Source organism: Thamnophis sirtalis, unplaced genomic scaffold (assembly GCF_051295495.1).
Source record: "Thamnophis sirtalis isolate CommonGarterSnake01/CBP01778 unplaced genomic scaffold, rThaSir2_p1.2 scaffold_10, whole genome shotgun sequence".
NCBI lineage: Eukaryota > Metazoa > Chordata > Lepidosauria > Squamata > Natricidae > Thamnophis > Thamnophis sirtalis.
The window spans coordinates 12716424-12730044 of record NW_028261390.1 but is presented as its reverse complement, the minus strand read 5'-3'; the positions used below and the strand labels follow the sequence as shown (position 1 = coordinate 12730044).

Here is a 13621-nt window from a genome sequence, read left to right as displayed (position 1 = left end):
AAAGGCATCTGGCCATTCAAACATTCTGCTAGTTCCACAAGGGGTTATGGGGTTGTTAAAAGATGGTGATCTGCAGATCAAACAAAGAACAACAAAAGGGGCATCCAGTTTTTTTTAACAAAATTATTTCACAGGTAAATTGTTGACTTACAACAGTTCATTTAGCGACAGTTCAAAGTTACAATGGCACTGAAAAAGCGACTTGTGACTGTTCATCACACCTATGACCATTGCAAATCAAAATTCAGATGCTTGGCAATCGATTCATATTTATGACGATTGCAGAGCTCTGGGGTCACGTGATCACCTTTTGTGACCTTCCGACAATAAGGAAGCCCGATTCAGTTAACAACCATGTTGCTAACTTAACAACTACAGGGATCCATTTAACAACTGTGGCAAGAAAAGTCATAGGATGGGGTGAAACTCACTTAACAACTGTCACGCTTTGCAACAGAAATTTTGTACTCCATTGTAGTTCTAAGTCGCAGACAACCTGCGTATCAGTAAATAACATTCAAGGGAGAAAAAAAAATCACAGTTCTTCTGTTTGGTAGTCTCAGTTTCATGAAACAGCTATCCAAAAGCTTAAAACTCTTTTCCTAAGAAAAGAAGCTGGCCCATTTAATTGATCGTTATAAGCATTTTTGACATGTGGAATGCTGCTTTGTGGGCAAATATCTCAAGCCTGGTGACGTCCAGGATTGGTTTCCAATGATTTCCTGCCAGCATGGGAGTTGGAGTCAGGTTTCAACAGTCCAAGGGCAACTTTTCAGCAACTACATGAGTGAACTGCTTGAGAACCAATGTGCCTCCAGAGAAGATGCTCTACAGCCTCTGAAGCACTTCCCTAGTGCCGCGTAACGGAGTGAGCTCCCGTGACTTGTCCCTGCTTCTGCCAACCTAGCAGTTGCAAAGCATGTAAAAAACGCAAGTAGAAAAATAGGAGCCACCTTTGGTGGGAAGGTAACAGCATTCTATGCGCCTTCTGCATTTAGTCATGCCGGCCACATGACCACGGAGACGTCTTTGGATAGCGCTGGCTTTTTGGCTTTGAGACGGACATAAGCACCACCCCCTAGAGTCGGGAAGCTAGCACATATATGCGAGGGGAATGCTTTACTGCATTCTAACCACTGCGCCACCACACTTCCTATTCACTTCTTCATCCAGACGTCCCTGCCAGTTCATCTGCCCATTGTGGGACACAAATGAAAACCAGAGATTTTATTTCTTCTTCTGATTCTTGAGAAAGAGCTGCAGCAACAGTTGTGCTGAAATCTCAGGTTGCCACTTTTGAAATGGCAGCTTCTTCTCTGCCGAATCATTACTGCCTAACTGCAAATTTCTCTTATTCCCTTCCCCACATTATCAGTGGAAACAAGACAAATGTGCTGAACTATGAACTATACTAACTAAAACAAAGAAGAGTGGAATTCTTCTGCCATTTTATGCCTACCCTCAAGGAAAACAGATTTGCTGCTGCTGCTAACTGCTTGTCCTCAAGTCATGCTTAATTACCCCATGCTGAAAAGAATAAATTATATAAGATGCTGTGAGAGCATACAGTACATGTCGCAGAAGTACTCCTCTCAACTTCAGAAAATTAAAACCTACAGGTTTAAAACCTTCAACTAGGAAGAAGCACTTGGGAAAAACCAGGGTGAATCGTTGCAAAGTTGTAAAAGGAAAACATTTCTAACACGCTTCATGCCAGCTGGCAAAGCAACCCTCAGGGCAAATAAGTCTCAGTACTGTTGTTGCTTGGACATTAATGCCAGAACAAATGTGTTTCTCTAGACAGGGTTGGTAATTTATTGCTTGCTCATGCCACCAGAAGCTGCGCAAGGAAAAGCACAGCACATCCTTCTATTTTAGGATAATCTTTCAATAGAAAGCATCCGGTAACATTAGGATTACCGTGGATAGAATTAGGGATTTACAGCAGAGCAGCCTAACTAATAGCTCAATTCACGTAAAACCGTTCCTAAGGGGGGGGAAATGAAATGGTTAAGGGAGTGAAGAAAAGGCACTTGTGTATAGGTAGGTAAAAGACCCGTTATGAAATCTCTTGAGTACAGTTTATTCCAAACTGAAGCCGGCTGAGAATATTGTGCTCCCAAACAGAGGCTAGGAAAAACAGAGCCGGCAGCCTTCTGACAGCAGAAAATAACCAGGCTGTGCCAGGCTCTTCTCTACGAGAGAGGAAAAAATCAGAGCAGGTCTGTACCGTAAAGCAGGGGTCTCCAACCCCCAGTCCGTGAGCCGGCACCGGGCCGTAGCACACTAGAAACTGGGCCACGCAAACAAGCGAAGCCCCATCCGTGGGATCCAAGCAACATGTGAAACCACGCTCTCTCCAGGCTACGGGAAAAACCTCTCTCCACGGAACCGGTCCCTGGTACCCAAAAGGTTGGGGGCTGCTGCCTTAAAGAGCTGACTAAAAAAGTTCCTATTATTCTTTGTAATAAGTACAGAAAACATTTTGATATTAATGTGACTGTCATCATCATCATCAACATCATCATCATCATCATCATGCCAAATATTATTGTCACTTTCCTTCATATTTTTTGAAGGACATTATGATGTATTACCTCACTTTACTGCAGTTTATATGATTACATAAATCCTACAAACGATAAGTTTAGGCATACTAAGGTATCTCCATGAAGCAACATATAAAGTACAGTATCACCTTGTTAAGTTAATTTGGTTTCTTGAAGAGATTTGGATATTTGAAATGGCTCAAAAATAGAATATTCCATTTAGATAGTTACACGCCTCTATCTTCATTCAGAAATGTACAACATGAGCAATAACAAATACCTTCAGCCTACCCAGGAGCGTCAATCTGGATGACTAACCCAGATTGGATCCTGCAACATTAAACCTTGTTTGAACAGACCACAATGGAAATCCACACCATTCTCTACAAATGGAAAGAATGTAAAAAGGAAGGTCCTTCTATCAGCCTAACCGTTTTGGTCACCACAATATAAAAAAGATGTGGAGACTCTAGGAAGAGTGCAGAGAAGAGCAACAAAGATGATTAGGGAACTGGAGGCTAAAACATATGAAGAACGGTTGCAGGAACTGGGTTTGTCTAGTTTTATGAAAATAAGGACTAGAAGAGACATGATAGCAGTGTTCCAATATCTCAGGGGTTGCCACAGAGAAGAGGGAGTCAAACTATTCTCCAGGGCACCTGAGTGTAGGACAAGAAGCAATGGGTGGAAACCAAGGAGAGAAGGAACTTAGAACTGAGGAGAAATTTCCTGTCAATGAGAAGCATTAATCAGTGGAACAACTTGCCTCCAGAGGTTGGGAATGCTCTAACACTGCAAGTTTTTAAGAAGATGTTGGATAACCATTTGTCTGAAATGGTATAGGGTTTCCTGTCTAGGCAAGGGGTTGGACTAGAAGACCTCCAAGGTCCCTTCCAACTCTGTCATTCTATTCTATTCTATTCTATTCAATCCCTAACCCTGTCACGGATCCTATTGTGCTGACACCATTAGCCGAGGTGGCACAGTAGTTAAATGCAGCACTGCAGGCTACTTCAGCTGACTGCAGTTCTGCAGTTCGGCGGTTCAAATCTCACCAGCTCAGGGTTGACTCAGCCTTCCATCCTTCCGAGGTGGGTAAAATGAGGATCCGGATTGTTGGGGGCAATATGCTGACACTGTAAACCGCTTAGAGAGGGCTGAAAGCTCTATGAAGCGGTATATAAGTCTAACTGCTATTGCTATTAGGAGGAAAAGGCTATTTGCACACAGTCACGTACAATTACACGCCTACAATTGACGAGTGAGGTTTCATCACAGGCCATTGCAAGATAAGTATCGCAAACACACTTCCTTCTCGGATTCAGGCAAAACAACCGATTGGCAGACAGGCAGAGAAAGGCTTCTAGTCTGCTATTTTCATTTGTACTGGACAAAGTTTGGAGACTGCATGAGCCTCACTCAGCACTGTGATTTATGGCAGCCTTCCTGAGCCCGACATGCACATTGCAAAACCTTGAAAGCCTGGATTGTGAATTGTGGGGATTAAAGTCCACACATTTGGAGTAGGGACAGATCAGGTCTACATTTATGGACCATGCACATTTACCAGCCAGATAATATTTTTTTCAGGTAATATTTTTATAGTACAATCCCCACCCCTGGTGGGATTTTACAAAAACTCCAGATTATTTTATCTTCCAGTGGAACATATTTTTCAGCCAATTGGTCCAACTCTTTTGTTTTCCTTATCACCCGAAAATCCCTTACAAAAGGGAAAAGGAGCAGCTGCACAACTGATAAAATTAGCAGCTCTCCACCAGGGAACACTCCAAGGATAATATTCCATCCAGACCAAGATTACTGTCATGGCAATAAAGAGTGAGGGAGAACAATGCACCAAAAACAATAAGGTTTGTGTAGCATAAAGTCAAGAATTCTTTATTGTACTGCATTCTGCTACTAACTCCTTGGCTGCCTCCCATTCACTGACACACCGAGAGAAATCAGTAGTCAGGTTTGTATACAGCACCATTACCAGTCTGCAAAAATATATCCTATACTCAAACTCACAAAAACCAAGCTCCAATTCATGAAAGCGGCACGCTTCTCTGGGTGTTGTTGTGGCCTGCCAGCAGCCAGCAGAGTCGGACAGTGAGGAGGTTGGAGAGGAACATGGGCCAGTCCTGGAGGCTGGGGAAGGCTTGGGCGAGGGCTCTGCGTTGGAGGCAGAGATGGGGCCAAAGCCGTCTGGCAGTTCTCAGCTGCCTTTGGAGCTAGACAGCAGTGAGGCAGAGGAGCAGCTGGAGCCTGTTCCCAGTGTGTGCATGCGCAGAGCTGCCAGAAGAACAGCTAAGAAATCAGGGTTGGCTTGGGAGTAAAGCCACGGGTAGACGGTAAATGGCCCCTCCCATAGGAAATAAAAGAGGAGCAAAAGGGGAGTCGGCTTTTGCAGAAAACAATTCGTTTGTTAGTTTGTTTCAGGAGTGTGAAGATCTGCCCGTGAATCTCAGAGACTCTGTGCCAAGTCTTTCCTTGCACAGCACTACATTTGGTAAATATTTACATGGCAGCTTTCCAATAAGGTCTGTGGTCATAAATTCACCTTTGAAAGACTGTTTACCAGGCCTCTGCTGAATGTGAATGAGAGGAATTCACATTCGTTTAATAAGAGGGGTTTTGTTGGGACCAGGAATCTGCTTCGTGCTTTTGGGGGGAGCCTTGTTCAGAACGTGTGTGTGTGTGTGTGTGTGTGTGTGTGTGTTTACCTCTATGCTCTTTTTTGCTTTCCAGAAAGCTGTGAGGTAGATTTAAACTTTCTGCTGTCCATTCCCTCCCATTCTTGAAAGAAGCTGGATGCAATGCCATCCTGCCCACCCTTGCTTTGCATTGGGAGAGATGATGTGCACACTGAAAAGTATGTGTCACAGAGATAGCAATAGCAATAGCAATAGCAGTTAGACTTATATACCGAATAAAAATGGGGACTTCCATATTCAAAACCATAGATTTGTGTCCCCCTAATAAGCGCAATGTTTATAACGTGTATAAATGGAGATCATACAAGACATGCCAGGAAGTTAAAATAGAGCAGCCTTCCTTATCTATCCCAAAGGGGCTTTTCACGTTTCACTTCTCATCCCAGAAGCTTCTTCAGCTTCAGTGTTCAGTTCTTGGAAATTTGTAGGTAGGACAGATTTTGGGAAAACAGTCACTGAAGAAGCTTCTTGTGGATGAGCAGCGAAAAGTCTTCAAGGAAAAACAAGTTCCTCAAACACCATTTTTTAAACCTTAAACTGTCCACCGTGGACCTCACACGTTTTCTAAGAGGTCGTGCATAAGCTGTACCAGCATGCCTACCATCCCTGTCCTACTGTCCCCATTGATATGTTCCCGTTTTATGTGTTCATGGCCATGTCATACTTATTTTTATCCATCTATTTGTACCAATCTCATGCAATCATGTACAGGGCTATATTAATACCTGTTACCTTATACATGTTGACATACATACAGATAGATGGTAAGTAGATGGGTAGGTAGGTTAGGAAGATAGATAGGTAGGATAGGATAGGATAGGATAGGATAGGATAGGATAGGGTAGGGTAGGGTAGGATAGGAAGATAGATAGATAGATAGATAGATGGATGGATGGATGGATGGATGGATGGATGGATGGATGGATGGATGGATGGATGGATGGATGGATGGATGGATAGGATAGGATAGGATAGGATAGGATAGGATAGGATAGGATAGGATAGGATAGGATAGGATAGGATAGGATAGATAGATAGATAGATAGATAGATAGATAGATAGATAGATAGATAGATAGATAGATAGATAGATAGATGTAGGTAGGTAGGTAGGTAGGTAGGTAGGTAGGTAGGTAGGTAGGTAGGTTAGGATAGGATAGGATAGGATAGGATAGGATAGGATAGGATAGGATAGGATAGGATAGGATAGGATAGGATAGGAAGATAGATATAGGTAGGTAGGTAGGTAGGTAGGTAGGTAGGTAGGTAGGTAGGTAGGTAGATGATAGATAGATAGATAGATAGATAGATAGATAGATGGATGGATGGATGGATGGATGGATGGATGGATGGATGGATGGATGGATGGATGGATGGATGGATGGATGGATAGATAGATAGATAGATAGATAGATAAGGATAGGATAGGATAGGATAGGTTAGGATAGGATAGGAAGACAGACAGACAGACAGACAGACAGACAGACAGACAGACAGACAAATAAGGTCCTTTTGAAAAAGCACCTTTGGGACAACCGGGACCTGGATGACTGCAGGTCTCCATAGAAACTTTCTTCTCTGCTATGCTCCGGAGATCTTGGTCTACCACAGAGCCGCAGAAGGACCCTATCTCCAAAAGGCATGCAAGATCTCACCTAGGAGGGGCAGGAACCGTGGCACCTGGGGACGGCTAGGCTTGGAAATTAAGAACCAGATAAAGTCCACGGTTTCTTTTCCTCCCGCTTCGCTCGTTGAAGTGAACGGGATCTGCTTTTTGCGCCCTCCCATCCTCCTCAATGCTAAAGTTGGGGATGCGAACCCAGCGAAGCCCGGATCAGGAGACACGCATGCATGCATGCATGCATGCATACATGTATACGTGCATGCAGATGGAGTCCGGATTAAAGGTCGGGGGAGAGAGAGAGTCGACCTAGCTAGCGCTTCTTTAGGATCGATCCTAAAGGAAGCCTGCCCCGACGAACCCGCGACCACCCCAAAACTGGACCAGACAGCGAGTCCAGCCCCCTCCCCAATCCCCAGCAAGGTGGAAAGGAGGAAAGCACCTGGTCACCGGCTCCAGCCGGGGTTCCCCAGCCGCCGCAGACTCGAGGGATCCGGCCGCGACCGCAGACTCCGGCAGGGAGCGTCGCCCCCAAACAAGGAAGTTTTCCTTGCTCCTCCAGTCCGTCCCCCCCCACTCCCGTGAGCGCCAGTCAGACAGACAGCCGATCGGAGTGACCCAATGGGTAGACCTCCTTCCTGGGCCAATCGGAACCTGGATAGATGATGACGTAGAGGAGAGGCGGGGCTACGAGGCAAGTTTTGGGGCGGGCGAAGGAGAAGAGGGGTCATTCGCCCGCCAGCGGCTGTCAGGAGAGGCGGCGACGCCTCTGCCGTCCAATGGAGCGCAGCAGGCGAGAGGCGTGCAGCCCGGGCATTTAGGATCGCTCAGGTGTGATTATCCCCGTTGGAGAAAGCCTGAGTCACAGCGAGCCAGGACAAAAATCGGAATAAAAGGTGACACCATAGCAGAATCCCAGTATTTGAGGGGCTGCCCCAAAGAAGAGGGGGTCAAATTAGTCTCCAAAGCACCGGAGGGCAGGACCAGAAACAATGGTCGGAAACTAATCGAAGAATTAATAAAATAAACCTGGAATTAAGGAGAAACTGCCGAACAGGTGAGGACTGTTAACCAGTGGAACAGAAGTTGCCTTCAGAAGTTGTGGGTGATTCATCCCTGGAAGTTTTTAAGAAGATACTGAACAGCCATAGGGTCGTGATGGCGAACGTGGGGCATGCAGAGCCCTCTCTGTGCGCATGCGCATGGCGGCCAGCTGCTCTTCCAGGTTCCAATGTGTGCAGCTGTCTGGCACTCATGCCAGTGGTGGGATTCAGCCAGTTTGCACCCTTTCGGGAGAACCGATTGTTAACTTTCTGAGAAGTTTGGCAAACTGGTTGTTGGAGGAAATCATTAGGGCAGAGAGCCGGTTGTTAAATTATTTGAATCCCACCACTGGCACATGCATGTGACGGAACCCGGAACTGCAGCTAGCCATTGCGCGCATGTGCACCGGAAAGCTCCTCTCTTCTGGGTTCCGGTGCTTTGGCACGCACACATGTGCCCTCCAGTATCAGCACTCCGTGCCAAAAAGGTTAACCATCACCATTACAGGGTCTCCTGCTTGAGGGTTGGGGTAGAAGACCTCCAAGGTCTCTTCCAGTTCATTCATTCTGTTCTATTCTTTTTTTAAATATATATATATATATATTTTAACACACATGTAAAATACACACACACACACAAAACCTAGACATACACCACATTTACACAATACAATACGAACAGGAGCTTCCTGTTCTATTCTAAAGTTCTCAACTTACAACCGTTCATATTGTGACCGTTTGAAATTAACAAGGGCACTGTAAAAAGTGACACAATCATTTTTCATACTTATGACCGCATCCCCAGGGTGATCCAATTTATAATTGGGATACTTGACCACTTACTCACATTTATGACAGTTGCAGTGTCCCGGGGTCACGTGATAGTCTTTTGCAACCTGACAAGCACAGTCAATGTGGGAAACCAGATTCACTTAACAACTGTGTTACTAATTTAACCCCTGCAGTGATTCACTTAACAAATGTGGCAAGTGAACGGGGCAAAACTCCCTTAACAAATTTCTCACTTAGCAATATAAATTCTGGGCTCAATTGTGGTTGTATGTCAAGGACTACCTGTATAGTGATAGATTCTGTTGGATGTAATGCCTCCCTCGTTGTATTGCTGACAGGGGGATCTTAGGATTTTTAACTCGTTACCGTGTTTCCCCGAAAATAAGATAGGGTCTTATTTTCTTTTGATCCTCAAAATAAGCACCTGGCCTTATTTTCAGGGAGGTCTTATTATTTTTAAGGTACAGGAGATGGCAAGCGTGGTCACCTCATGGTTGCAATATTTTCAGGGAGGGGTTATTTTGGGGTTATTTTAGTGCATGCGCTCAAAAGCCCGATTAGGCTTATTATCAGGGCAGGTCTTATTTTGGGGAAAACAGAGTACATTGCAATGGAAGTTAATGTTATTGCTGTTCTTTATACATTTTGTTCTTGAGAAAGGTTTTTAAATGATCACTGTTTTTGAAAAAATAACTGCTTTTGGGAGTTTACTTTGTTAGATTGTGATTGTAAAGCTACCTTGAGCAAATGTCTTGATTTGAATACAGCTGTGCATAAATCTTGGGTCTGCCTTCAGTTCCAGGCAGCTGGTTCAAAGTTGACATTCAGATGAATTGTCTGTAAATTAATTCATTCAAAGCATTGGTCCAGAAAAGCACATGACTCACCTTATTCCGTGAGAGGAGATTGAAGAGCATAGCCTTTAGAAATCTTCTAGGAGAATATATGAAGGAAAGCTGAAGTCCAAAGAGACTTTATCTTTAATGACGTGGGATAATGTTCAAAAAGTTGGATTGTCTCCTATAAATAAAAATAGATGGAAATACATACTGGAATCACCCAGAATATTTGCATGCACCCAGAAGCTAACAGAACAACAGTTGTTTTAGTGACTTTTTGAAGTTATAATGGCACTAAAAAAAAGTAACATGGCCCTTTTTTCACACGACCTTTGTTTTGTATTCTGGAGGAAGGAGGACGCGATAGCCAGGGTTCCGAACAACAACAGCTTTATTAACATTAGAAGAAGGTGACAGCGATTCCAAGGGGGAACCGCGCGCCAAAGGTATTTATATAACTATGTTAACCAATCAGCGGCCGAGGACTGGGCAGCAACCGCTGACGTCAGTGCCTCGGCCAATCAGTAAGTAACTGTGGCCGGCAACAGCCTCTGCTGCGTCCCAGCCAATCAGGACGCAAGAGGCTGTTGCTGGCTTGAATGTAATGCATACTTAAATCCAACTAATGAATATTTAACACTTTGCAGCACCCCATGGTCATGTGAGCAAAATTCAGATGTTTGGCAACTGAGTCATATTTATGACAGCTGATGTGTCCTGGGGTCTTGTGATCACCTCTTCTGATCTCCGAACAAGCAAAGTTATGGAGCAAAATAAGTTAATGGAGAAGCCACAGCAGTGGGCTGGTGCACAAATGCCCTCATGCCCGCCGCTATCTGCAGGGCACCAAGAAAAGGAGAAAAGACTAACTTGTGAAAGCTTCCAACTTCAGAGATGGATTAGTGTTTAAACAGAGACTAATTTTATGTTCTGTTGCCTAAAGCTCCTACAGCAGGGGTGTCCAAATTTGGCAACTTTTAAGACTTGTGGACCTCAAGTTCCAGAAATCCCCAGCCAGCATGACTGTCTGGGGAACTTTTGGAATTGAAGTCCACAAGTCTTAAAGTTGAGAGTTCAGCAACTCTGTCCTAAGCAATGGATATGTCACCAATCAGTCAATCAATCAGAATAGGGCTGAAAGGAACCTTGGAATTCTTCTAGTCCAGCCCCCTGCTCAAGCAGATGACCCTATGTTGTGGCCCAGCAGGAGCCATTGGAGCTGCCACCAGACTCCGACAGCAAGGGGCCCTATGAGTCGGCTCTGGAGGATGTGGAGGACTCTGGACAGGACGCAGAGAGGCTGGTTGGCCACCAGGAGGCGCCTGAGCCTTGGACCAGTGGGGAGGAGTCAAGGGAGTATGATCATGACATCATGCATTGGAGCAGTGGGGAGGAGACAAGGGAGTTGTTTTTGGATGCCCGACAACAGAGAGCTAATAGGCGTAAGGAACAGTTACGCAGTTACGGGAGATAATTGCACTCAGCTGGTGGTAATTAGGCTCCTCTCAAGACTATAAAAGGAACGATTGTGTACACACCCTTTGCAGGAGTCAACGTATTCACTAGAGTTGGAGAACTCTCGTGGCTAGCTTGGCAGGCTGGATTGTTGCCAAGGTTAGTCTGTGCTGGATTGCTGCCAAGGTCCTGTCTGTGTGTTAATAAATCCTTGAAGTATCTTTGTCTCGGCATGCTTTGGTGTAGGACGAGGGGGGTCAGAACAGGGGGTAATGTGGCCAAAACTGGATGCTGTATTCCAGATGTGGTCTTACTAAGGATTTATAAAATGGTACTAATAATTCACATGATTTCGATTCTATGCCTCCGTTTATACAACCAAGGTTTGCATTAGCTTCTTTGGCTGCTGCCGCACCCTGCTGTATTTCGTGGCATTGAGAATCCTGTAATCAGATGCCGATGATGCTGATGATTGCAACTCAGGAAACACATTTGGAGTATATGATTATTAGTTGGGAGCAGCAAAGTGAAAACGCTGAGAAGCTATTCTAACATTGGGCATCAAACCAATCTGAGAAGATTCTGACTGGGAAAAGACAAATGCATCACAATGTCTACTGATAATGTTCAGGCATAAACGTTCCAAAGGAACGTCAGAATTCCAGGACTTATAGCAAGGCAAGGAACCTATCCCTGGCAGCTGTTAGAACAATATATTTGGCGTAGTGTGTAAAACTACATGGATTTAATCATCACAAGGCATCCCGCAGAGCGCCAACCGAGACAATCCTATGATTTTATGGAGAATGAGAGAATGATTGGGGGGGAGCAGATGATGGAGTACAATGATTGCTCCCTTCCCAGCTGTTCTTGAAGTTTGTAGCTCTTTATTTCTTTTGCGTGGCATGACCTGTATTCCTTAAAAGTAACCTCACGAAAAAAATTGAAGTAACACAACTACCAGTTCAGTGCTCAGCTTCAGCCACTGGACAACAAAATACCAATAAAGAAGAATATTTGTAAGTCAGGACGTTTCATTATCCAACTAGGTAACATCATCAGTGCACTGATAGAAAAGTAATTTTGAGGTAAGCAAATGAGTAAAGTGATTTTTGAGGTAAGCAAATGAAGCTGTACTATGTATAATGACTGAAGGAGGACAGAAAGAACCGTTTCCTGTTTAAATATACATATTTGTAGTCATGTAGAACAGAGTTCTCCAACCTTTCTGGTCTTGTGGACCAGTGGGGAGGGGGAGGGGATGATTCCGCTGTAGTGGCAGGCAAGTGTGCACATCCGTGGTGGGTTCTGGATCCCGTTGCAACCGGTACAGTGCCATGGGGCCGGGCGTCCAGCACATGCACGCACGCAGCCCCGATTGGCTCAAATACAGGTAAAGAGGGTGGGTGGACGGGTGGGCCCTCCGGAGCACCGTACCGGAACGGTACCTGGTGCTCCCAACATGCACCGATACACCTGTACCGGGGCGTACCGGTCGTATCCCGCCACTGATACACATGTGCGCAACTCAATTTGCACAAGCAGCGGGGATGCACGCCTGCTCATCTACCACTTCTGTGGCCTGGTTCCAAACGGCTCAAGGCCCAATAATGCGCCACAGCCTGGGTCGGGTTGGAGACCCCCCAGTGTAGAAAAGTCACTCTGGGCTCATTAAACCTTGTCCACTACAATTACTTCAAAAATTGGCCCATACTGCAAACCCTCTGAGGTAAACCAGGCGGGAAACATGACTAGATGAGCTAGTTCTACTTTATTGTAAAGCTGCATTAATAGAGTCAGACATCAGTGAGGCAGAGAAACAGCTGGAGCCTGTTCCCAGAGTGCGCATGCACAGAGTTGCTAGACGAAGGGAACAGCTAAAGAACAGGGGTCGACTTGGGAGTAAGGCCACAGGTGGACGATGAATGGCCCCTCCCAGAGGAAATAAAATAGGACCAAAAGGGAAGTGGAGTTTGCAGGAGACAATTAGTTCTCTTAATTGGTTCGTGACTTTCCGAGACTCCTTGCCAAGTTTTGCAGATATCGGCCTGGCAGCTCTCCAAGCCAGATAAGGTCTGTGACTGTAAATCCTCCCTTGAAAGACTTTGGTGGATGTGAATGAGCAGAATTCACAGTAAATTAATAAAAGGATTTTTTGTTGGGACAACGAGTTTGATTCATACTCTTGGGAAGCCTCGGTCAGAACACTCTTACCTTATCTGTTCACCGCATACCTGAACACAAAGGATGCGTTACTGTATTACCACATATTGCCAACTCCCTAGGTGACATGGGTCTTCCAGGCCAAATGGTCTCCTACATTCAGGCCAGCTACCACCCTCAGAGGGGTCTGTAGTTCACTCTGACCCCATTAAGTGAAAAAAAGATGAAGTCAGTTAGGTCACAAAGGGGTTACTTTAGTAGTAGTAGTATGAAGTCATCTAATGACTTCATAGATGTTTGGTTTTGATTCAACAATACAAAGACATTGTCTATCGATTGGTAGTTAAGGAGCAGGGCAAAAAAAGTGGTTTTCCTCAGTTAGTGGAATATTTTGTATGTCCGGTTGACGTAAAGCATATTCCAGATGATTCAGCTCTATACTT

At 44.9% G+C, this 13621-nt stretch overlaps 1 protein-coding gene across 2 annotated transcripts in view; it reads right to left on the bottom strand.

Annotated features, from left to right (window-relative positions):
- LOC106541283 (putative E3 ubiquitin-protein ligase HERC3) overlaps window positions 1–13363 on the bottom strand; it is a 62311-nt gene extending 48948 nt beyond the window's left edge. The window contains exons 1-2 of one of the 2 annotated variants that reach the window (XM_087724096.1): window positions 13230–13363; window positions 9609–9741 (exon numbers count right to left, since the gene is read on the bottom strand). In XM_087724096.1, coding sequence (XP_087580222.1) covers window positions 9609–9638 — 30 coding nt within the window. In that variant the 5' untranslated portion in view covers window positions 9639–9741; window positions 13230–13363. Of the gene's footprint in view, window positions 1–7328; window positions 7444–9608; window positions 9742–13229 lie in introns of those variants that run through there. The other variant, XM_087724097.1, reaches the window with a different exon arrangement.
- Between the last annotated feature and the right edge of the window lie 258 nt (window positions 13364–13621).